At 55.8% G+C, this 24249-nt stretch overlaps 2 protein-coding genes and 1 long non-coding RNA gene across 9 annotated transcripts in view; 1 reads left to right on the top strand and 2 right to left on the bottom strand.

The window, feature by feature from the left end:
* Positions 1-749: 749 nt before the first annotated feature.
* On the bottom strand, positions 750-7809 carry CCDC74B (coiled-coil domain containing 74B). Its single transcript, XM_074202293.1, has 10 exons — positions 7693-7809; positions 7293-7629; positions 6932-6976; positions 5895-5948; positions 5309-5402; positions 2127-2313; positions 1960-2033; positions 1806-1867; positions 1340-1418; positions 750-1153 (listed from the first exon to the last, which is right to left on the bottom strand). Exons 1-10 carry the CDS (start codon positions 7807-7809, stop codon positions 1015-1017), a joined length of 1188 nt encoding a protein of 395 aa, XP_074058394.1. The 3' UTR covers positions 750-1014.
* Positions 7810-8069: 260 nt separating this feature from the next.
* Positions 8070-23578, top strand: LOC141502062 (uncharacterized). Its single transcript, XR_012472370.1, has 3 exons — positions 8070-18510; positions 18928-19886; positions 20174-23578. It is a non-coding gene; the product is annotated as an uncharacterized LOC141502062 (long non-coding RNA).
* Positions 8385-24249, bottom strand: part of SMPD4 (sphingomyelin phosphodiesterase 4) — a 36100-nt gene continuing 20235 nt past the window's right edge. For 6 of the 7 annotated variants that reach the window (XM_074206612.1, XM_074206613.1, XM_074206616.1 and 3 more), the window contains 9 exons: positions 20157-20302; positions 19252-19342; positions 18438-18538; positions 17820-17983; positions 16535-16740; positions 14387-14620; positions 13929-14060; positions 13379-13507; positions 8385-11542 (listed from right to left, as the gene is read on the bottom strand). In XM_074206612.1, the coding sequence (XP_074062713.1) occupies positions 11216-11542; positions 13379-13507; positions 13929-14060; positions 14387-14620; positions 16535-16740; positions 17820-17983; positions 18438-18538; positions 19252-19342; positions 20157-20302 (1530 nt within the window). In that variant the 3' untranslated portion in view covers positions 8385-11215. Of the gene's footprint in view, positions 11543-13378; positions 13508-13928; positions 14095-14386; positions 14621-16534; positions 16741-17819; positions 17984-18437; positions 18539-19251; positions 19343-20156; positions 20303-24249 lie in introns of those variants that run through there. The other variant, XM_074206618.1, reaches the window with a different exon arrangement.

Here is a 24249-nt window from a genome sequence, read left to right as displayed (position 1 = left end):
CCCTGCTTGGCTCAGGTGCTGCCGCCTCCATGAGGCCACTAGCTCCCCCCACCACTTTCTTCCCATCCATCCTAAGCTCCTTGAAGAAAGGGGCTGTTTCCTTTTGGGCCTTCTATCAGTGTGCCCTTGCAGTCAGGGCAGCTAGGTGGCACAGTGGCTAGAGTGCCAGGCCTGGAGTCAGAAGACAACTGAGTTCAAATCCAGCTTCAGACACTTCCTAGTTGGGTGACCCTGGATAAATCACTTTGTGTGCCTCAGTTTCCTCATCTGTGAAATGAGCTGGAGAAGGAAGTGGCAGATACTCCAGGATCTCTGGTCATGAAGAATTGGAGTTCACACACACACACACACACACACACACATCCTGTCACTGTGGCAGCATGCCAAGCAGTAGTCCCACAGAATGCCCGGTGAGCCTGGCAGGGATGGGCAGAAACTCCCAGGCCTCAATTAGTCTGGTAGAGACCCAGGCAGGCTCCCCTGGCAGGTTCGGCTGCCTCTGAGGGATGCAACGCCCATGTTCTCCTCAGAAGCTGTTTCCTTTCTGATCCAAGAGACCCAGTCACCTTAGACTCAAGACTGGGTCCAGAGCCCCAGCTGGACACCCAGATGACAGGCTGAGTCCCAGGCCACACCGACAGGCCAGAGCTTCACCCTGCTGTGGACTCGGCAACAAGGCTCTGAAGCCAGAGCCCCCCGAAACTTCGGACTGCTTCATCAAGACTCTTGGGAAGAAAGCCAACTCGAGATAAGACAGATGAGATTTAATTCAACACTCGGGCTGGCAGGGAAATAGTCATTCTGTACTGAATTTTTGTGTTAACGCATGTTTTGGGGAGAAGAGCAAAGTGTTCACAGCTGGTGCCTTGGGAGCACCCGGCAGACCCGAGAACTTAAAGGTCAGAAGCCCTGGCGAGATGCTCTGCTGGTGGGGCCCAGCCCTTGGCCCACAGCACCCCTGAGGATCTCGGGCTCCGTTACCCGGGTCCCCAGGCCACAGCCGCCTGGTGCTGCTCACAGGACCGTGCGGTGCAGGCGGCGGCTCTGGAGGGCCTGCAGTTTCTTCTGCCTCTCGGCAAAGTTATTTCTCAAGGTTTGCTTCAGGGCTGGCAAGACCGCTCTCTCTGCCCCGGGAATGGGAGCTAGGATCAAGCTGGATGATGAGAGAACCGGGGCATTGGCACAGTCAGTCCCCAGGCTGGTCGCCGAGGCCCCGCCTGCCTGCCACGCACCTCCCCGGGGCTGCCATCACGGCAGAGGAAGCCGTGTCACAAGGAATGGGGCCCGGGAAGGGAAGGGGGGGCCCCACAACTGTGCTTTCCGGGAGCCAGGCACTCACCATTTTTTCGCACTATTCTTATCAGCGACTTTGGGAAACTGCATACCTTCCTGATGCCTGAGTGAAGAAAAGGTTTGCCCTAAGAGAGATTTGGGGCAAGCTGGAGAAAGAGGCTGGGAATGGGAGCAGTGTCGCCCCCAAGGGCCAGGGCAGAGCCCAGGCCCACCTGCACTGCCTGCCTACAGTGCCATGCCAAGTCAGTGCCAGGAGCCCCTCTGATGCTGGGGCCCAGGGACCCAGCTGATCTAAGTCAGGGGAGAACAGGCTGGGCCTCCCCTTCTTACATTCTGTCCCCACGCATTTTGTCTACACATCCGGGCCTCTATCTTGGCTCCATCCTATCCTGGGGAGGACCTTTGGAAAGGGGAGATTCCCCCCAAGAGGGGGGGCAAGGCAGCCTGGCTTCAGGGGCTACCGGGAACTCATGGGCCAGGTTTTGCTGGTCTGCCTTCCAACCCCCTTGTACCTGCCACAGGACCCTGCAGAGAACAAACACTGATGAGTTTTTTTTTTTCTCCCAATGCCCTCCTTTTGAGAAAAGAAAAAAAAAGGCAGGTTACGTTTCATTCAGAGCAGACCCTCGGCTGGAGGTGCCCCCCCAGGGGCGAGAGGGCACTCACTTGGAGTGGCTGACTGGCAGGCTGTCGGTGGCCTGTCGAGTACTCTCTTCCAGGGCAGATTTGAGGTGTTGGAGCTGAAGGACGTGGACAGAAAGGTCACTGAGGGTCTGCCCTGCAAACCACGCCCACCAATCCCTCCTCAGGTAGCTGGCGGGGTAGAGGCTCACCTCTTGTGCCTGCAGGTGGTTGGCATTCCACAGCTGCCGAATGACCATCTCACACTGCTGAAGAGTGGACAGCTTCTGCATGTGAGGGGGGAGCTTCAAAGAGGCCATGCCCCCCTGGATGTGTTTCACCTGGGGCTGGCAGGACATCATGGGGATCCCCGTGGCTATCAAGGCTTCCGTGTCTTCTCTAAAAGAGTACAACCAACAATGAGAATGAGCATGAGGCCTTGGAGGCCAAGGACAGAGCTAGAGGGAAGGGGCATCGGAGGCTCTAGGGCGCCCAGAAAGCCAGGTGCTGGGCACGGCAGGCCGAGCACCTTCCCTATGGAGACTGCTCTATCTAGAAGGCAGTTTCAGGGACAGCCCCCCCATTAGAATGTGAGCTTCTTGGGGGCACGTTTTTGCCTTTCTTCAGTAAAGGGCCTCACTAGCAAAAGCAGAGTGCCCTCAACTCTGACTACACTCCTTATTCCAATAAGCAGCTCTCCCCAAAGATGCCAAGTCCAGGAGTCCCTGAGCGGCCTGCAGGCTCGGACACTGTCCATCGCTGTCTCCTCAGTCCTCTCTAGATGGCAGGCCACCCTCTTTCTCCTTCTCTGGCCTCCTCTGTTGGACCCTCTAACCTGGGTCCTCTTCTCCGTCTCTGGTGGTCTTGGCTTCCTTGGTGATGGCCCTCAGAACTAGCTAGCCTGCCCTAATCCCTGCTGACCTTCTCCAAGCGACCTCATTGTCTTTTCCCGTTAGGATGGAGAGCGCCCCCCTCCTCCAGACATCCTGCCAGGCCCGTCACTCTCATCCCCCATACCCATGCCTCAACTTCACTTCTGAACTATTGCAGTGGCTGCCAGGAGGTCTGCCGCCTCGTCTGTCCCCCCAGTCCATCTCCTGGCCACCCTGACGCTCTGTAACCTGCTGTGACTCCCTGTTCATAACCTGCCCCTCCCCCACCTTCTTACTCCTCTCCCCCCAACACATTCTCTTTGATGCAGTGCCCCGACCTCCCCAGCTCTTCCATGAACATCATGAATCACCATCTTTCTTCTCTGGACGTTCCTTTGGCACCTCCCTAGTTTTCATGAACTCCTATGGGTTCAACTCAAATCCCACCTTCCACAGTAAACCTTCCCTCTGTTCATTATCTGCTTATAGCTTTTGTGGGGCATCGCGGTGCCCAGAGGCTGGCCTCCAGGTCTTGACACTTAGGGGCCGTGTGACCCTAACCCTGATTGCTTCACATCTCCTGCTTCATGTCTGGCTCCTGGATCTGGATGATTCTGGAGGAGGTAAGGCTGGCAACCTGGTACCATCCCCTCCCCCACTCAAACCCAATTCATGTGCTTGTCGTGGCGCCACTTTCCTGATGTCAGGGCTTTCATTGAGGAGGAAGGACAGACATCAGAGTGTGTGCCCACATTTGTTTGCATCTTGTCTGGTCTAGTCTCCAGTTCCTGGCCCAGAGGAGACTTTGAGTGTCAACTTGACGAGGAGAGCATTTGGGAAGTGAGCCGATAAGGCAGCACAGGAAGGAAAGGGTTAAGTAAAGTTGTCTGTGTGCCCAAGGAAGCAGGAGGAAGATGTTGGAAAAGGCTGCAAAGGAGCCAAGCCTGGGTCACTGGTCTGACTGCCACGGGTGCCCCGAGCTGTCTTGCCCTGTCCCTACCCAAGGAGAGCAGCTCCTAACTTCCTGACGGTCTTGACAAAGATTGTGTCCTATTCTGGAGCCGATTCCCAACCAACCAGCGGGGCTCCCAGAGCAGCTTCATCAGCTTTTTCAAAGGTTAGAAAACCAGGCGTTTTTGTGAGTGGGGTGGCTTTGCTACACTCTCATGCTCTTCTCGTGGAAAAGATGGTAACTGGTCGGATACAAGTGACAGAGAGGTCGGACGGTCCTCCTCAGAACACCAGGTGACGCAGGGCCAGGTCGGCCTCATCCAGCCCAGAGCTGGGAGAACAGCCGACTCCTGTGCGACGGTCAGGACCTGACGAGATCCACAGGTGAGGAAACAGGGAATCTACTTGATCTAAAGGTGGAGACTTAAATCGGGTTCAAAAAATCCACTTTGCCAGTAAAAGATGGGCAGCCCTTAGAAAAAGTCAACAACCAAGAGAAGCTAAGGGCTGGGGGATGCCTAACCCTCGGGAACAAAGAAATGACTGGCCTGTCCTCTGTTTTGAGTCCTTGGTCATGGAGATTGGGTGACAAGGAGGTTGGGCGACAGGGAAAGGCCACATCACCTCAAGATTGGGGAAGAAGGGGGGCGCTAAGTGTCACTGTGGATAGAGCACGGGCCCTGGGAATCAGGACAACCTAAGTTCAAATCCAGCCTCAGATACTTAATAATTGTCTAGCTATGGGACAGCTATGGGACCTTGGGCCAGTCACTTAACCCCACTACCTTCAATAAATAACCTTTTTTTAAAATTGGGTAAGAGCTCGCTGGGGCAGGGGCAGTGGCCATGGGACAGATGGCGGCTTCCTGGCAGAAGACCCCTTTGTCACTGTTCTTTTTTTCAGCAAGGGGCTTTATGGCCGTTGCTGAGGTCCTTTGAGCTCTGAGATGCTGGGATCTTCATCCCTTTCCCAAGGACGCTGGGTTTTCTGACTCCAGACCTGAGTGGATTTTCTATCCCGTTCCTGAACACATTCATGTCGAGAGCTGGACCCAGCTCTGTGGGTCTCAAGTCTCCACTGAAGACCTTGGCAGGAACATGAGCCATCGCTCCCACATTTGAGGGCCCGAGGTCATGTTATGGCCAGTGGCAGTGCTGGGGCCAGAGCCTTCCTCCACCTCTGTCAGGCTTGCTGCCATGCTGCCTCTGCTCTCTCTTCCATCAAGGACGCTGTGGTGGCCCCCAGGGGGGCCACAGCTTTGGGACCCAATCTTCAAGCTGATCTCCTCAGCTCCGAGGATCTTGGCAAATCCCAGGAGCCTCCAAGAGGCACAATAGGGACAAGGGTGCCCCCTAATGCCTTGCCTGAGAGATGTTACACCACCTACACATTACTGTGGACAAACTTTCCTTTCAATAGGAAAAAACATGGGGAGGGCAGAGGAGACACCTCAGCTCCTGTTCCTGGGGAGATCTACCCCCAAAAAAGGGTTCAAATGAAGACTGTGAGGTTATTTTGGTCAGTGTCCAGTCATTTGGGCATAGCCAGGGCCTACCCCGCTGGGCCTTGCCTGGTGCTGGGGTCCTGCTCCTCTTCTCCAGACTCCTCTGCCTCTTGTCTCTTAGGACAGCAAAGTGAGTGTCTGACTTTGGATGCTGAGCAACCTGTGGTCAAAATGGAGCACAAGATCAGGCCCTGGAGATGTTTGTTCACAAGGGGCCTGGAGCACCTGTCCCTGGGCATGACCCTTTCTCACTGGCAGTGTTGGAGGGCCCTGGTGACTGCAAAGTGTTTATTCTTAGCCCCCACTGCTTGGACCAGGCTCTGGGTCTGATCCCACCCTCCTAACACAGCAAGGGTGACCAGGCCAACTCCAGAGTGACCATAGAGTCAAGCGAGAGGAACTGCCCTGGTCTGGCGGCTGGCGGGCGGCAGGGCTCCCATACTGGCTTTCCCCTTTCCTTTGTGACCTTGGGCAGCAGCTCCCTTCCCCGGATGCTAGGCCAACAGCCAGCTGCATTCTAGGTTTCCTCTGCTTGTGGATGCAGGCCTCCAAGGGCTACAGAGGCTGCTGTGGTGGTCCATGGGAGGGCGATGGCTGCGGCATCACAGCCACTCTCCACAGACCAGGAAGCCTTTGGCTCTTTGACACTCACCTGTCGACACCACCACCGAGTTGGACTTGAGGAAACTGGAACCAGAAGTCATCCCTACAGGAAGATCCAGGCGTTTATGTATGTGTGTGTGTGGGGGGCAGGGTGGCGGTGCCGTGGAAAGAACATTGGGCCTGCAGGCAGGAAAACCTGGATGACCTGGGCAAGTCGCCTCACACTTTCCCTCTGTTCACCTCGGTTCCTCCAAGGTAAACTGGAGATAATGGCCGAGTTCAAACCCAACATCACTGGTCACCTAACTCTGGTAAGTCACTTGGCATCGGCCTCAGTTTCCTTGTCTGTAAGATGAGGCTAACAATGTCCTGTTTCCCAGGGTTGGAACAGCTCTACCATGGTGATTACTAATTCTCCTCTTGGGGAGGGCAGAAGGTCCTGGTGTGAAGCGTCTCTGGCCCACCCCGAGCAGGAAGCCGCCGGAGAACATCAGAGCCCAGGGGCCCTTCAGCCCCAGCCTCAAGCCCGGGCCCCCGGGGGCCCATTCTGCTGCCCCACGGCTCTCTGGAGGAGAGGGCTTAATTGCCTAGCAAGCTTGTCTCGGGAACTTCCTACCCGTAACTCCTCCTGAGCCCACGAGAGGCAAAGCCCCCCGTGCGCCCCGACACAGAGGACAACGTTCCCAGCATCCACGCGGGGGATTCAGAGCTGGGGGGCAGCAGGGGGCGCGGCTGCTGGGGACCCCGGCTCCCGGGGCCCCCGCAGCAAGCCCCGGCTCTATGTTGTGGCGACCTAGGGCGCGGGGGCAGAGGGCCAGGGAGCCCGGACTTCAGTGGGAAGTGGGGACATGCTATTCCACCCCCGTGGTCCTCCTCCCCGGGGGCCCCCTCCTCCCTCTCTCAAACAGGGGCGCCCGCCCGAGCCCCCGCCTCCCGCCACCACGCCCAAGGCTCGCCCGGGCCTCCCGCTTTGCTGTGCCCCCGGGGTGGGGGCCGCAGCCATCTTCCCTGGTGCCAGGGAGGTGAGCCCCCCGCGGGGGGGGGCCTCCAAGACCCCCTGCTGCAGGCCCGGGGGGGGGGCCGTACCTTTCCGCTGCGCCTTCTGGTTCATTATGAGTTGATAGTGAAGATCTGAAACCAAGAAACAGGGGGCGGCTGCTGGCGGCCCCCAGGGCGCCTCCCGGGGCCGGGCCGCACGGCAGGGCAGCTCCCTGCAGCTCAGCCCCCGTGGCCCGGGCTCGGGTGGGCCGTGTGAGGCAGAGAGGAGGCCGGGGGCGGGGTGTCCCCGCGGCGCGGCCCGGCCCTCACCGCGGTTGGCCCGGCCCCGGCCCGGCCCGGCCCTCACCGCGGTTGGCCCGGCCCCGGCCCGGCCCGGCCCTCACCGCGGTTGGCCCGGCCCCGGCCCGGCCCCGGCCCGGCCCCGGCCCCGGCCCGGCCCGGCCCTCACCGCGGTTGGCCCGGCGCAGCCGCTCCACCTCGGCGTGCAGGCCCAGCAGCGTGTCGGCGTGCTGCCGCTGCACGAACTGCAGGCTCCTCTCCAGCTCCTGCACGCGCTTCTGCAGCTCGGCCGCCGCCGGCCCCGCGGCCCGGAGTCCCGGGTGCGGCCCGAGGCCGGGCGGCTCGGGCGGCGGCGGCCCCGAGGGCGCCCCCCGCGGCCGGCCCTGGCCCCCCGGGCCCTCATACGCGGGCCGCCCGCGGGCCTCGCCCCCGGCCCGGCCCACCCCGCTCCGCACCGCCGCGTCCGCGACCGCGACCGCCCGGGCCGCCGCGTGCGCGTCCCCGGCCTCCGGCCCCCGGCCCCGGCCCCGGCCCCGGCCCCGGCCCCGGCCCCGGCTCCGGCCCCGGGCCCGCTCCTCCTCCTCAGCCGCCGCCGCCACCGCGGCCGCCTTCTCCGGGTGCCGCCGCGTTACCATGGTCACCGCCCGCCCAGCGGCCGCCCCGCTGGGCGCCAGCCGAGCTCCCATTGGCTGGGCCACCCAGCACGCCCCGAGGCGGGGGCGCGCAAACTTAGCTCCGATTGGCTCAGCCTCGGCAGCATGGCGTGGGCGGGGAGAGCGAGCCGGGCTCCCATCGGCCGACTATCCGAGGGCGTGGCCCAGGCGACCCCCATCCCATTGGCTGACCTCCGACCGACGGTGTTCCCCATTGGTCAACTCGACCCGCTCCTTTCGTGATTGGTTGTTGGGGGGTTTGGGGGGGTCCCTCAAACTCGTGGGGCGACTTGGGGTCGCAGACATTAGGCGCCTGCTGTGTGCTCGGGGCAGACAGTTGGGAGCCGCCGCGTGCCGGGGCCGGCCGGCTCCGCGGCGGCCTCTCTCCTGGGGCCTCTGCCTTCTTCCTCCCGAGACCCCCCGGGCCCGGGCCCCCGGCTCGGAGGCGCCCTCCCCGGCCCGGCCTCTCCAGGCCGCCCTGCGCCTTGTCGGCCCCCTCGAGGAGCGGGGGAGCGCCGGGCTTCCCGCGGGGGCTGGGCTGCGCCGGGGCCTCAGGAAGCCACCACAAAGCGCCCCTGGCCCGGGGACCCGCGGCCTGGGTTTTCCAACACAAGACTCGGACACCAGGTCTGGCCCAGCTCGGGGCTTTATTGCTCGGTCCCGTTGCCCCCCCCAGACACAGTCGACATTGGGTGAAAGTCATGGTCAACCCGAATCAGAGTCCGCCGGCCGCATCGGAAACGATTTAAAAGGGAATGAGATCGCATCCAGATTTAACAATCGTGGACTTACAACACCGCATCTACACAAGTAAAATCGCGGTGGACAGAGGAGAATCAGCCGGGCAGGGAGGGAACATCACTGATAAGGGTTAAAATAAACGAAAGAGGCAGTATTGACCCAACGGGAAGGAAGTTTGCAGGAGATGGAGAGACCAGGAATGGCTGCGTGGACACGTTCTCCCTCTCCTCAGAGGGCGGTGCTGCTCCTGGGACTCTTCCAGACACAGGCTGGCCCTGGAGGCCAGACCGCCTGCTCGGCGTGACTTTCCTGGTCTAGAGACGCTCTGGCCGGCATTTCGCCTCCTTCCACACAAATGGGAGAAGAGGAAGAGATGGGGACACTGTGCCTGTGGGAAGGAGCTGCAAGGGTCCCAGAGGCGCTGCATTTCCCACTCCGGATTCTCCGTTATATAATGAGACGGACACAGACATCCCACCCTCTACTGGGCCTAGACTCCAAGGAAGTCAGGGACAGAAGCAAAGTCCCCATCCCGATACAGCTGCCCAAACGGTGACAGCAGCACACTGGGTCCTTGCATTGAGAGCCTTTGGTTTTTACAAATTTATTTTCAAATACATCCTTCCACTCCCCCTTGTAACCAAGAATTCAAAAGAAAAAGCAAAAAGCACTCCTCTCTGTCACCTGAGCCAGATCAAAAAGGCCCCACTCCTCACCAGGAGGCCCCCTCCTTTCTAGTGAGCATGTGGCAGCCCTTCCTGGTTCCCCTCCACATCAGCTCTCTATATTCATATATGTTTCTGATGGCTCAGGAATTTTAAGAACACGATTGGTTTCCCTGTTTTCTGTCAGCAAAGGACTGGAAACAAGGGAGGCCATCAAAAAGGCACCACCACAAGGACCGGTAGGACTGAGAACACCTGGGAAGGGCCAGAAAGGAGGTGGTTTTACTCGTCTTCACAGAAGACAAGAGGGGACAACCAGACAGAAGACTCTACCACATCTGGCATGGCTTCTACATAGTATGTTCTGTCATACAACAAGGAGGAGTTCATCCAGGGAAGGAGCCAGAAAAGGCAGATGAATGGGGAAAAGAGATTAGCAGAATGGATGAGAACTACCAGAGGCAGCATGATAGGGAAGGGCCTGGCCCGGGGGAAAAAGCAGATTGAAATCATGCTTCTGCTGCTCCCACCCTGGGAAGGGCAGGCAACAGGAGGCACTCTCCCAAGTCCCTCCCAGCTCCAAACCCTCATTACTTACTACTGTGATCTGGCCCAAGAACCTGGAAACGTCACAAGGACTGGACATTCTGCACTGCCCCTCGAGGAACAGGGAGGGTTTGAGCATCTGGAACCAGTTGGCTGTGACTCCAAAGCAAACTGGCAGATCCCCACCAATCAGTTTCACAGCTGGAAGAAACTCAGAGGAAGCAGCTCAGATGGCATTCTCTGCTGAGTTTGAAAATACTTTTGAGAACCACTTGGTGCAAAAGACAAACATCAAATGCAACCTTCGAAGGCTTCAGCCAACCGAAAAAAGGATTCTCTTTCAATAAGAGCGCAAAACTTTTCCAGCAGAATATAGCTTTGGTTTTAAAGTGGAAATTCATTAGGAAAACGGGACTCTCACTAAAACTTCCCTTGACAACAAGTTTGCCAGAAGCCCTAGAGCTCCGAGCCCCCAAGTCACTTGTAAGTCAGGGCCCCAGGAAGGCTGGACTTGATGCACCCACTTCCCCAGAGGCTGCAAGGAATGACATTCAAAGAAGTGAAACCGGTTTTGGTGCACCGTGAACAATATTGAGGCAACAAGGCTAGGAAGGTGAATGAGGATGTGCCCGCTGCCCTTGTGCAAAAGTGACTGTCCGCCTTCCCTAACCAAGTTGGCCACGCAACAAAATGAGAGATTGATGACCTCCCCCCAGGAAGGGAAGAGGCAGAAGAGGGGAAGGAAGTTTGGGATCTCCCTGCGGCGCATCTGACATCAGTAACTGGGGATCCCATGAGGCAGGCACTCATCGTGAGGAGACAAGTTCAGCCCAGCAAGGGAAGGGCCCCCCACTGGACAGGGCCAGGCATTAAGGAAGATGAGGAAGGGTCCATAGGACACTCCTAGAGTCCAGTGGCTGGCAGAGATTTTGAGCTGGATATGTCTCTACCCAACCCACACTGTTGGACCTCTGCCTTCCATCCCCAGGATCCCAAAAGCAGAAGGTTTGAATATGCAAAAAGACTAGAAGCACCCAAAGGCTGAGGGGTGACCCTATGTCCCCATCCTCATTGCTGGCACATTCAAAACCTCTATTGGGAGGTAATAAAGGCCAACTGGGGAAGAGGGGCAGGAACCAGGCCCTGCCCAGCTACAGGCCAACTTGGTCCCAGTCTTGACTCAATGCAGCACCAGGTTGCACCACGGCCTCGTCCAGTAAAATGCAGGCCAAGACAGCTCCCCTGGGGAAAGGAGGCCCACGTGCCCTAAGGTGGACACCCCTGGGCACACCTGTCCCAAGGGCACCTGTGGGTTCACACACCGGACACTTCCTTTCAGCTGCCCTACACAATGGTGGCTTCGATAGCTATATTATTAAACAATACATTACAAATGTGTGGTGACCATCAGCCTTCATGCTCTCGGTCTGAAGGTCCAGGAAAGGGGGCTTGTCCCCAGGCAAGTGCCCAGCCTGCTGCCGGCCATTTCAGTGTTGGTGAGGCTTCAGCTTCTGAGTGAGGGCCGTCATCATGACGGCGTACAGAAGGTAGAAGACAAAGAGGAGCAGCGTACAGGGGATCGGCCCGATGCAGAACAAGGATGCGATGAAGAACACCATCAGCAAGGAGACTAGTGTCCGGTAGCTGGCCAGGAAGCGCAGACTGACCCGGGGACCATGGATGCGGCTGGCCCGGTGTGGCACCACAGGGCTCAGCCTGATCTTCTCAGCCTGGACCGAGTCAATCAGGTGGAAGCGGCAGAAGGCCCCAAGGAAGTCTTCCCGTGAGCAGAGGGCTTCCATCTGGCCTGCAAACTGAACCAGAGTAAGGGAGGTCAGGACCACAAGGGATGATACTCTTCTGCCGGCTCTCAGCTCCAGTCACACACCACTTGCAGCAGCAAGTCGAGGGGGAGCAGGGTAAAGAACATAGACGCAGAGCCTGGTCCGAGCCCCAACTCTGCCTTGGCTGAATCTCAGGGCAAGTAGGATGTGCCTATTGGAGGGTCTCCCAGCCCGGCTCAATTACCACTAAGCCCAGGGTGGTAGTAGGGTTCCTCATCTGAGTAAGAGCAGAACCTCCCTGAAGACAGCAGTAAGCATCCCAGGACAAAGTCCCTGAAGGCTAGAGCTACTAACCTAGGCAAGTCCATGGCTGCTCCCAGGGAAATAATCCCCCTTCTCTCCCTGCCACAACTGCCATGACTCCAAATCCCTGAGGCTGAGCCCAAGGTGGCTGAGCCCCCAGGGTTCCCCCAGAACTCTCACTGGCAGGAAGGGTGGACATCATGAAAGGGATGGCAAAGCCAAGAGCAGGCCTGGACTCTAGTCTAGTGTCCTGAGTGCTGAGTACAGGAGTTAGGCTGGGTCATTCTGCCCTACACCAGGAAAAGGAGCACAGGCAGGCAAAGAAGTCTGTGAGGTCTACGAGCCTGAGGACTATGGAGATCAAGCCTGGACCTCAGATCTCTTGGGAGAGGGAAGGGGGTGGCATCCGGTAAGGCAGAATTCCTTCCCATTTCTCCAGTGCTATGAGTGACCATTTTACAGGTCAAGAAAATGAGACCACACACGTTCTCCCAGGTCTCTTAGCTAGGCAAAGAGCTGGGCCTAGAACCTAGCTCTCAAGATGATGCCAAGGACATGACTATGGACAGGTGAGCTGCCCTGACTCCTTCCTCCCTGGCTTTCAGCACAGCTCGGGGGTCCCAACTGTCTGAGGCCTGTGCTCCTGAGCTCCCAGAAGGGGAAGGATAAACACCTGGAAATCCAGTGGTCAGAGTGAGAAGGAGGCAGAGGCTGGGCAGAATCTGCATAATGGGAGGAGGAAGAAGAATAGGGAGACCTCAGGGGCAGCAGGGAATCCAAGTGACCAAGGAGCCTGCAGAAGCCCGCTTGTCCAGAGGAGCCACAAGAGGACAAGCCAAAAGCAAAGCCTCCAGTGGTCACCCCCCAAGATCCAAGTTCAGGCAGCCAACAAGAAGAGCTCCATCACCAAAGCTAGGCCGCCTGCTGATGGGGCTTTGTGGAGAGCTCTGTGCTGGGCCTCCAGTTGCGTTATACTGGGAGAAGGTCACCTGGTCACCCAGGTGAGGAGTGGGGTCCAAGAGAAGGCATTTTGACACTGGAGGCTGCCACAGACCTGCTGTACACCCAGAGTCTAAGAAACAAGGATGCATCATCTTGGTTTTGGGGTTGACTTGTCCAAGGTCATATGGCTAAGTATTAAGTGTCAGGCCTACTTTGAACTCAGGTCCTCCTCACTTTGGGGCTGGTGCTTTTTCCACTGAGCCACCTAGCTTCCCTGGGCATCATCATCTTTACAACAGTGATGGGGGAGCAGAATGCTGCAAAAATGCCCCCAAGGGAGCCACTGAGTAACTTCCTGGCTTGTCTCAAGGGTAACTTCACCCTGCAAAAGTTGTACAACTCTGGCCCCGAGCCTCAACAAGAAGTGAGGATGAGGTGAATGAGAATCAGAGCCAGGGGGAAGGGACCCTGAACCTCAGATTTGGGGACAAAAGAATAACCAAAGAGAAGGTTGAGGAGCCTAGCCAGGGCTGGGAGGATCCAGGTGGGAATAAGAGTGGACAGACCAGCCTTCTCCTCCTCTTCCTCCTCCTCCCCAGCCCTGCCTTGGCACCCACTCACCCGGCAGTTAACGGCAGACGACAGCTTGAACAGTAGCCGCACCAAAGGGGCCATCTCATAACTGCGGATGGGCTGCAGCTCTAGGTCCCCTTGATACTCGATTTCAAACTTCCGCAGGCCATTGATGATCTACAAGCAAGAAGAGAGCCCTGGGCATCAGCCTAGTTCCCCATCCAGTCTCCTCCCTCCCTGCACTGCTCACCATCTGCAACAAACAGACCAAGTCTGCCCGAGGAACAGGAAGCTGATTCCAGGGGAGATGGGAGCCCCCCGCCCCCCCCCCGCAGAATCCACCCCTCCCCTCCCCAGCCCTCAAGTGACCAGACACACAGGCCAGGCTGCAGCCACAACTGTGTCCAAAGGGAGGGTCCCTGCTCCGTGGGGGGATCAACCAGGCCACCTCCACGTCCATTCTGGTGCACTAATGCAGCAGCCCAGGACCGTGGGTCTACCAATAGCATCCACAGCACTCTGTCCTCATATCTGGCAAGGCAGAGTTAAGGGACATACAAGGAATATCCAATTTTGTGGCTATGAAGCTGCTGCTGACCTGGTATCTGCCGAGGGGGGTGAGAACCAGCCCCTCATCGCTCATGACACAGTCAGGAAGCTGCTTCTTTCCATTCTCATTAGGTGCCATCCCCACACTCATCAGGAGCTGAGTGAGCTGGGCTTCGCTGAGCTGTTGGCGCACATGGGCAAGCAGAGGGGAGAGCCTAAAGTCAGTGGGCACAGAGCAAGTCGTCCTCCCGGAGGACCCCAGGGGATAGCCCTGACCTCATCTGCCCCTCAGGTGTGGGGTGCCCACCCGTCTCCACTCCTCTCTCCTGTCTACCTTCCCCCTCTTGCATTCCTGATTGTCCAAGGGGGGAATGCCTTTGGGGCAGAAGCTGCTGCTCTTGGAAGTGGCCAGGGGAACTTGAGGCCCAGGGCTGCCCCCCACCTGCACCACCCCTCCATTCCAGGACCCCAGGAGGCCCACCCCCTGCCAAGGTGGCCTGATCATACTCGGAATATCTGGCACAGGTACTCCAGAGCCTTCTCCAGGTACTCATCCGTCTTCTTGATGCTGTCTTGGCCCAGTTCATCGAGATCATTGGTGCTGTAGGTGCCATTCAAATCAATGGGCTGAAAGCCCAGCCATGACAGAAAAGAGTGGTTGCTAGAGGTCTCACTTGAGTAATCAGAGAGAGAGTTTGCTGTCTGTTTGGCTTGCGCAATCATCTGGGCCAACCGCAGGACCTAAAACCCAGACACACACAGACAACGTAATTCAACAAATCATCTCCTTAAAAAATGATGCTCCCCATTTCCCTCCCCCTACACGCCCCCTTCCCTGGGGGCCGCTGGGCATTACTGTGTTAAGTCCCAAGGAGTTTTCTGGGCCCTTGGGTTGGGGGCACATGAGGAGGCAGGTCTCCCCTGCCAGAGGAAGAGTCCCAAAGTCTGTTCCTTAAAAAGGCATTCAAGAGGCAGCTAGGTGACACAATGGATAGAGCACTGGCCCTGGAGTCAGGAGGACCTGAGTTCAAATCTGGCCTCAGATACTTAATAATTACCTAGCTGTGTAACCTTGTGGAAGTCACTTAAGCCCATTGCTTGCAAAAAACCATTAAAAAAAATTTAAGGGAGGCTAGGTGGCGCAGTGGATAGAGCACCAGCCCTGGAGGCGGGAGTACCTGAGTTCAAATCCTACCTAGCCGTGTAGCCTCGGGCAAGCCACTTAACTCCATTGCCTAGCAAAAAAAAAAAAAAACAACTAAAAAAAAATTTTAAAAAAAAGGCATTCAGACCCAGGCAGGGGCAGCCTTCTCCCTGGCAGCCTTGATGGCCCCCTTCCTGCTGGGGGGACTCCTCTAACCCTGCTCTCCCACAGCAGCATTCCTATGTCAGTCTCTGTTTATCAACCTCAATGCTCAGTCACTCTCCCTGGTCAGCCGGGACCATGGCAAAGCTCCACAGAGGGCCTCTCCAGGGGGCAGCTGCCCAACTTGCCAAGCCACCCTGATGGAGAAGGCTATGGCAAATAATGGGGCATTTGACCAAGCCAGGGGTCAGGATGACCCTGGGGTCCTTCCACAATTTCCCCCTTTGAACATGAGCTTGCTTTCTCCCCATTAGCCCTAACCTCCTTGTGAACATGTCTTATCTGCAGCATCAGCTGTAACCCAGCCAGCCCAGCACAGAGATTGGGGGTTGGTGAACTCCAGAAACCTTCCTCTGAATCCACTGCCTGCTCTAGCCCATCTCTTCATTCTCTTTTGCTTATTTCTCTCCACTTTCCTTTCTCTCCCCACCTCCCCCCATGACCATGACTGGGGGGACCTTCTCCCAGTATAATGCAACTGGAGGGCCAGCACAGAGCTCTCCACAAAGCCCCATTGCTGAGTGAGAGCTCCTGGCAGGCTGCCCCAGGACCAACCCAACTAAGTGCCCAAAGGCTCCTTGCCAGGGGTTAGAAAACTTGTCTGGCAGGGCCTAGGGTCTGTACCCATGTCAGGGCAGAGGGGATCCATGGCAAAGGAGCACCTGATGCTGAACTGAGTTTTCCAGGCCTGCTCCCTTCATCTGACAGGCAGATGAGCTGCGTTTTCCTATCACAACAAGCAATCCCTCAGAACTCCCAGCCAGGTCAATTCAGAGCCCAGCTACAGGCTACTAGAAAGGAAGGGAAGACAAAGAGCCAGTCAGACAGTCCCAGGGAAGCATCTTCACCCCATTGTGGCCAGCACAGTCAATGGTGTCTGAGAAGAGACAGATGATAAGCCCAGAGGGGTCTTAGGAAGGGAGGAGAGGTGCCACTCCTTTTCTGTCCTTGTTTGAGGGCCGGGGGCAGAAGAGACCCTGAGAGGCTGAAGGCTCAGAAAGGTGGTGGGAGCAGGGCAAGTCGGGCCAGACTTTGTGAGGACTACTCACAGGATGCTCAGGCACTGGAGCCAATCACCGCCCCTTTACATAAAGTTCATTTTTGAACTAAAGGTTTCCATCCCCTGGACACAGGGCAGAAGATAAAGCAGAAGGGGCCATATCTGAGGGACCGAAGGAGCTCCTGTCAGCTCTGGCGACAACATATCCATCAAGAGCAAACATCCAAAGGGGAAGACTGAGGCCAAATAGAAGGAAGGCTGGCCACACATCCATAAGGGCCAGACTTACCAAGGTTCGGACTTCAGGGCCAAACATCTGCTTGTACTGGCCGTCCTGGCCCTCCAAGCTGTAGATGTGGTTCTTCACCTTGAAGGAGGCATCGGTGATGGCAGGGGACCAGGAGGAAAGGAGGGTCCCAGGAAAGGTTGGCGTCATGAAGACCCGATGCTGACGGTGCGGAATGACCAACTCTGGCTCCAGAAACAGCTGCTCTCCTATGGGGGGGGGGGGAGGTTATCACATGACCACTTGGCTCAGCAGCCCTGACCCCTCACAAGGGCCTAGTCCAGCCAATACCCCAATCACATCCCTTACAAGCAGGAGCGGAGCACTTGCTCACCACCTCTATGACTATGCCAGACTAAAATAATCCCTGCCCTCAACCCAATTTAAAAGAACACTCAGAAAGACAAAGAATTGGGGGGGGGGGCAGGAGAGGCATGGGTCAGCAGAGGATTTCTATAGACACTTGACTTGAGCCTCGGAGGAAACGGGGTGAAGAGGGAAGACGTTCCAAGCTAGGTCACAGCCAGTGCAAAGATGGAAGAGGGGGCTGAGAGGGCTATGGACGAGGATCAGGGAGGGTGTGGGGGGCTCCAAGGGACAAGCAGAGCAGACAGGGCTGACTAGGAGGCAGCCTGGCCCCCAGGCCACAGTAGGGCACACCCAGTTTTCTGGTAAAGACAGACAAGTGGCTTGGGATCTACACAGCCCCAGAAGCAGGGTGCAGTATTCTACAGAAAATGAGACGGAGGTGCAGAGAACCAAGGTGGGTAGAGCCCAAGGTCATGGGCATAGCACGAGAAGGCCTGGGTTCCAATTTGATCTCCAGCACCCTGGACACATCCTGGTGTGTCTCTATGAGCTTTAACAAGGTGCCAGGTGGGGTGGGAACAGGATCTGCCCTCAAGAAGCTTACATTCCAGAGGAGGTCGTAGGGGTGCCTGTGAAAACAGGTAGGCAGGTGAGCCAGAGGGCAATCACAGCCTCTGGGAGAAGAGGCTGGGGGGGGGGGACCCCTCAGCCTTACCTACAGACATCAGGACAGCCGGCTCCAAGGCTTTGTTGAAGGCAGGGAGGAGGAGACTGCCCAGAAATGAGCCCAGAGTGAGCCCCCAGGTCAGCCAACATCAGCAGCTGCTGCCACCAACCCGAGGCAGCCTGCAGCTCTCCCTCTAAGGTGTGGGCAAAGGAAAGGCTGTCGGCCCTGAGGAGAGTGACTCTGGGGGGGTAGGTGTTGGCAGGTGTTGGCAGCATGGCAGCGGGGGGTGGGCGGGGGGCGGTGGCCACTCACCCTTCTGAATCATCTCTGCCAGGTTGGGCTGGGCGAAGACCTTGGCGACACGGAACACCATGAGCGCGTTCTTAGGGCTCACCAGATCCGTGCGGAGAGCCCGGTTGAGAAAGCCTATGAAGAGCTTGGTGTACATCAGCAAATTTTCCTGCACGAAGGGAGCCCTGTAATATCCCCAGCACCAGGGTCAGCCCAGGCTGGGAAGGGCGTCCCCCCTCCCCAAACCTGCACCACTCGGGGGGGGGGGCGACATGCTCCGGCTGCCCCCCGCATTAAAAGGGATGCAAGGACCCCAGGCCAGGTGTCAGGTGGCCTTGTGCATGGACCTCATCTCCCTCTCCTTCCCCAACCTGCAGTCCAGACTTCCTCCAACACCGAACCCCCCAGGCTGAGGCCCCCTACTCTGGGAGGGGAGTCAAGGCAGCAGGAAAGAGTCAGAACCAAGGGGAGTGTGCCAGGAGAAGAGGGACAAAGGAATTGGTGGAAGAGGAGCCCGGCAGACCCTGGGAGGACGTCTGCTAATGCCTGCCATCTGCCTCTCCTCCCTGGGCGCCCCAAGAGTGATGCGGCACAGCAAGCTCTGGAAACCTTGGCCGGGCCATGCCTGGTGCCACTCACCACTTCTCGGGGATACTTCGAGTCTGAGGGTCTGCAATGAGAAACTGTTTCTCCGGAGCGTATCTCCACGGCTGTAAGTAACTCAACCACATCTCCAGGACCTGACACAGAAGGGGCATCTCGTTATGTGTTATGTGAGCTGGGGCTGGGCAATGCTGATAGTCTAAGTGCCCCACTCCCCCAGCTCTGACATCATCTATGGGCTCCCAACACCCTCACACCAGGGGTCTTCAAGCAGAGGCTGGAGGACATGCTGCTGAGGGTTGGCCTCAATGGCCTCCGAGTTTCCTCTCCATCCCTGAGCCTCTGGCAGCTCTGATCTCCACACTGAGGGTAAGGGGATAAGGGGGGATGATGGATCAGGACCCCAGGCTTACAAACCCTTGTGTGCATTCAGACTGAGGGGCCAGCCCAGGTCCCTGGGGACATCTGGACACCTGCCCCACAGGTCCCTAGTGGGGACCCTCCCTTTTGGTCTCTGCATCTCCAGGATTCAGCCTCAGGCCTGCGGAAGGAGAATCAACCAGCCCCCTCTGGGGGAGCCCACTACCACACATCAGATGGAAGCCTGCCTCATTAGACTTGCCTGGCACACTGATGACTTTCGGGGGGGGGGGGTGCTGGCAGCTCTCACCAGCCTGGGGGGCCCAGAACCACCCAGAAGCAGCCCCTCCTAGGGTTTCACCACAACTTCTCTGGCCCACTTTCTCCCTCTCAGACATAGCTGGGCCAACAGTGAGAAGAACACAGGGACCCTGGCGGGGGGGGGGGATGCCTGTGCCCTAGGCTGGTTCCAAGGGCAGCCCAGACGTACCGCTCGGAAAGAAGCATCCAGGGGCCAGTGGCCAAAGCAGTGCTGGAGGAAGATGTAGAGCTTCTCCTGGACAAAGCGAGGGATGACCACTCTGCAGCGGAATGCACAAAGAGATCCCATCAGAGGTCCACACACTAGCCCCCAACCAGCACTGTGCCCCCATTTCCATGGGGTACTGAGGTTGAGGTGTTCCAGCTCAGTGACCCTGAGCAAGCTGCTTTGCCTGTCTGCCTCAGTTTCCCACCTCTAAACTAAGATGGTGCTTGTACATGGCAGGAGCTACAGCTCTAACACAGCATGCCCGCGTGGGGGGGAAGGGGGATGGGGGTGAAATCCTTAGCCAGCCCACACACAGGCCCCAGTGGTCAGCTGGGATCCCAGAGACATGTGACCAAGTCCCTGCAGGATTCTTGAGGGGGCAGCCTGTGGTCACACTCCGAGATCTCCAACATGTCCTTCCCAGGAGTGCCCATTCATCTCACTATGGCAGGGAGAATTTTTTCCACACAAGTCTTGGTGGGTGCGCCCTTTACACAGCATGCTCTTCCCTTTTACAGATGAGGAAGGCGTGACTTCCTCAGGGTCCTCCTCCTGGCCTCAGGCTATCACTGAGTGACCTGCATTGTCCTTTGCTGGTATGTTAGCCCCCTCCTAGCTTCCTGAGCCCCACTACTAGAGAAAGGGGAGAGACCCCAAGAAGGCCCAAGGACAGCCAGAGGTGGGCTTCATGGACACCACCCAGAGGATGCCAAGGGTACAGGTGTGGATGGGCAGGGAAGGCTGCATCTGTCTGAATGTGTAGGACAGTGCTCTGGGGTATGAGGCCCCTCTCCCTCCTGGACAGGAACGAGCCTCCCCTCCCCTGACCTGGGATCTCCTGGGAAGGAGGGGGAGAGCCCACTCACCGTTTGAACTCCTCCAGGGGGCTGGCTGTGTGGGAATGCGTGGAGGGGGACATCTGCTCAGGCTTCAGGCTATTGGAAAAGGCGTGCAGATGTTTCACGAGAAGCCTCACCACCAACACATGTTCCTCTGTGGGCTTAAAGGATTCCTGTGGGCAGAGCCAAAGGAAAGAAATGAGACCAGGCAAAAAAAAACCCAGGCGTGGTGTCTGGCTTCTAATCACCACCCCTGTTCTCTCCTGGAAAGCCCACTCCTCACTACCATCCAGGAGGTCTGAGTTCAAGTAGTAGCCTCACTCTGCAGATATTGAGGCCCAGAGAGACAACTGGCCAGAGTGCTTAGGCCCCAACACCTGCTGGGAACCCTCAGCTTGGTCAAACACCTCCATCTAGTACCTGCATCCTTCAAAATGGCCTGAGTCCCCACAATCTTTGCCTGATCCTGCTGGGTTAGTCCTGGAGATGTCTGGAGTAACAGAAAACTGGGTGCAGCTCTCCCTCTAGGGTGTGGGTGAAGGAAAGGCTGTCGGCCCTGATGAGAGTGACTCGGCTCCCACACACACTACATGGATTTGTGGCCTCAGTCCCACCAGGGACTTGTGAGGCCTCAGTCCCACCAGGATTGATTCTATCAGGCTCTGGGACCATGGAAACAGAAGATGACTCCCAATATGAGGGCTTTCCTCTTCTCAGGGTTCTGCTAGAGTTCAAGACTCTTCATGAATCTTTTGCTCCTACAACCCAACCAACCTGAGTGATGACTGGTGGTCTCATTCTTCTGGGTGTCTGTCGCTTTTCCTATGTCCTCCCTTACTCCCTTGGCACCCCTCTCCTAGACAGAAACCCAATCAGGAGGACAAAAACAAGCCTGCATACAGTAGGTGCTTCATAAATGGTTTCTCAACTAACAGCATCATCCACGATACAGCCATGGCCAGGCACTAGGAGGTGCCCACGGGCGTCTCTCGAGCAGTGTCACATGTCTAATACAACTAGCTTCTAGGAGTCAATGAGAAGTCTTGTGAAAAAGTGGAAGGAACACATGGGGCCAATGGGGAGAAGTTCAGGGAGGCAGGACTTCCCAGCCTTCAGAGCCGACCAAGGAAGCAACTTCTCTGTCACCTGCACTGTTCAAGCAGAGTCTGCATGACAACCTTTGGGGGATATGCTACAGAGGAGATCCATGTCCTGGACAGGAGGCATAAGGACTGTCCACCAGGGATGGCTGGTCCAGCACCATCCCTTCCCTGTCCTTGGGGGCAGTGACAGAATGAGTGGAAAATCTCCAGTCTCTTCGGTCCCTCTTTTCCTGCCTCCACTAGGCTGTTTTCTTTCTTTCCTTCAATGCCCATCATCTTCAGAGTCCCTCTAATGTGCGACCCCGAGCCAGGTGTGGTGGACAGAGCCGTCAACTGCCCCGAGCCAGGGTTCTCATCAGGCAGCTGTCGAGCACATGACTTGATTTTTGCTTTTAACAATCCCGTTTTGTCTCCGCCCTCTGCAAAGTTCTTCTACACAGAGCTTGACTTCACACAGTTCAGGCCTAGTCTCCCAGCTGTGCAACATTCAGGAACTTCTCCAGATAACCAAATCTGAACAATTTCCCATAAACCCTTAAGACCAATGGGATCAGAGACCTTGGTCAGCTCTACAGATGTTAAATACAAATCCATATCTGTTCAACCCTTTCTGAAGTCACATTGGCTCAGGGAGGTGACCATCTCACAGCCAAAGGATCAACTACTGAGGACGACTCTGGCAAGACTCTTAGCAGCAATGACAGAGACCCCCGTGATTATTATAGGACAATCTAGTCTCTACCTTTATAGAGACATACAATGGAGGTGTCCCTGAATACCTGGGGAAAAATGTTCTTAATTCCATATAATCTGGAAAATTTTAATCAACTTTTGGATGACCTGTGGAACCCCCACCACCACCTAGTAAATCTCATCTGGAATAGAATCAGTGCCAGATACTTTAAACTTCTTACATTGAAACTTCAGACAGACAGACTGACTTCAAATTGAAGTCAACAGTCAGTGGTTTCAGCACTAATTGTTAAGAACCTGTACTATTGATCTTTGGTCCATAAATAACAGGGCATCATAAAAGTATTTTGGATTGTTATTATCCACATAAAACTAAATTTTATCTGCCTTCTTACTGAGACAAGTATCCTACATCTCTCTAAGCTTCGCTTGTACTTTACTTTTGATGGAATTAAACTCTAGCTTCTTAAAAAATGGATGAACCAGCCTGCTAATAGACTGTGGAGTTCTTGTTTTCTGTTGAGCAACTTCTGAATTTCTCCTTCATTTTCATTATTTCAACAATTTTGTTTGCTAATTCTATGACGACGCAGGTTCTAGATAGTGGATGATGCTCTCGAGAATTTCCCAGTCACCAATGGAGGGAAATAAGGATGTGTCCTTGCTCCCAGGCTTTTTAGCATGTTTTCAGCCATGTTCTCAAATGGCTTCACTGAGGATGAACATGAACACATAGCATTGAGGTCAGCTACTGCATTGATGGCAAATTCTTCATCTTGAAAAGGCTTCAAGCCTTTCAAAGTGGAGGCAGTGTTGGTGCACGGTCATCTGTTTGCAGATGATTGTGCCCTTAATTCAACCTCTAAAGCTGAGATACAACAGACTGTGGATTGATTCTTTGCTTGTACTCATTGTGGTCTAACATTGAACAAGAAACTCCAGAAGTTTTGAGTACTGTGGACAAGTTCACTTGGCAAAGTCCTTTCCAAGGAGATTCATGTTGACAATGAGGTTGACACCTATCACCAAAGCTAATTCAGTATTTGGGAGGCCCCGAAGAAAGCAGGAGAGAAGAGGTATTTGTATTAGACTATCAAACTGAAGGTCTTGTATTGACCTCATTGCTAGATGGCTGTGAAACTGGACAGTCCACCAGCACCATGTCAGGAAACTGAATTGCTTCCATTTAAATTGTCTTAGGAAGATTGTGAAGATCACTTGGCAGAAGAGACCAGACACTGGGATCCTTTCAAACATTACTACGGAGAGTACAACTCCACTGGACTGACCCTGTTGTTTGAATGCCACAAAGGCCAAGCACTCACAGGGGTGGGGTCAGAAGAAGTAATACATACAAGGAAGGTCTGAAGGTCTCTTTCAAGAACTCTGGAATTGATTGTGCCACACGGGAGACAACGACACAGGATCTCCCAGCATAGTGTGCCCCCATCAGAGAGGGGGCTGAGCTCCAAGAGCAAGGCAGAAAGAAAACATGAGATATGTAAGTTTAGCGTAACTACCTCAGGTGTTCATGTGGACTATTTATGCCCGACTTGGTCTGATCAGCCACAGTCAGACACAGTGTGGCTCTTAGCATAGTGGTATCATTTTGGTGTTCTTCAAGAATGAAGGACAGGGGGGCGGCTAGGTGGCACAGTGGATAAAGCACCGGCCCTGGAGTCAGGAGTACCTGGGTTCAAATCCGGTCTCAGACATTTAATAATTACCTAGCTGTGTGGCCTTGGGCAAGCCACTTAACCCCATTTGCCTTGCAAAAAAAAAAAAAAAAACAAACCTAAAAAAATACATTAAAAAAAAAAAAGAATGAAGGACACTAACTCAAAACCCATTTGTAAGGGAGGCTGATGACCAGTCATCCAGCCTGGTTCTAGAGTGGCTAGAAGGCTCAAGTGAAATAAGCAATGAGAACATGCCTTGCAAACAGCCCACTAGAGAAGTGCTGGCTGGTGCTGTCATGACCCTCTCGTTGTTGTCATAATAAGCATGACCATCACTACTGATGCCTGTTGAGCCCTGGTCAAACACAACCACCTGGCTTTTCCTTTGAACTACTGTCTCACTGTGTACCCACAGCTCCTCCCAGCCTCCCCATTTTATGTAGCAGATTTGTGGAACCTAGGACCTATTGACATTCATCATGCTTAAAGTTTATCTTGTTAACAGGTTTAACACTCAGTAACTTCTAGTTTTTTTTTGCAAGGCAAAAGGGTTAAGTGGCTTGCCCAAGGTCACACAGCTAGGTCATTATTATTAATTATTAGGTGTCTGAGGCTGCATTTGAACTCCTGACTCCAGGGCTGGTG

Source organism: Macrotis lagotis, chromosome X (assembly GCF_037893015.1).
Source record: "Macrotis lagotis isolate mMagLag1 chromosome X, bilby.v1.9.chrom.fasta, whole genome shotgun sequence".
NCBI lineage: Eukaryota > Metazoa > Chordata > Mammalia > Peramelemorphia > Peramelidae > Macrotis > Macrotis lagotis.
This window is presented reverse-complemented; position numbering and strand designations above follow the sequence as displayed.

Coding starts and splice junctions, on each gene's coding strand:
- CCDC74B (XM_074202293.1), bottom strand. CDS start 7,809: ATGGGAGCTCGGCTGGCGCCCAGCGGGGCGGCCGCTGGGCGGGCGGTG. Junction 2,314..5,308: donor GAGCAGGACCCCAGCACCAG/GCAAGGCCCAGC, acceptor GTACTCTTTTAG/AGAAGACACGGAAGCCTTGA. Junction 1,868..1,959: donor CTGCCAGTCAGCCACTCCAA/GTGAGTGCCCTC, acceptor TTTTCTCAAAAG/GAGGGCATTGGGAGAAAAAA.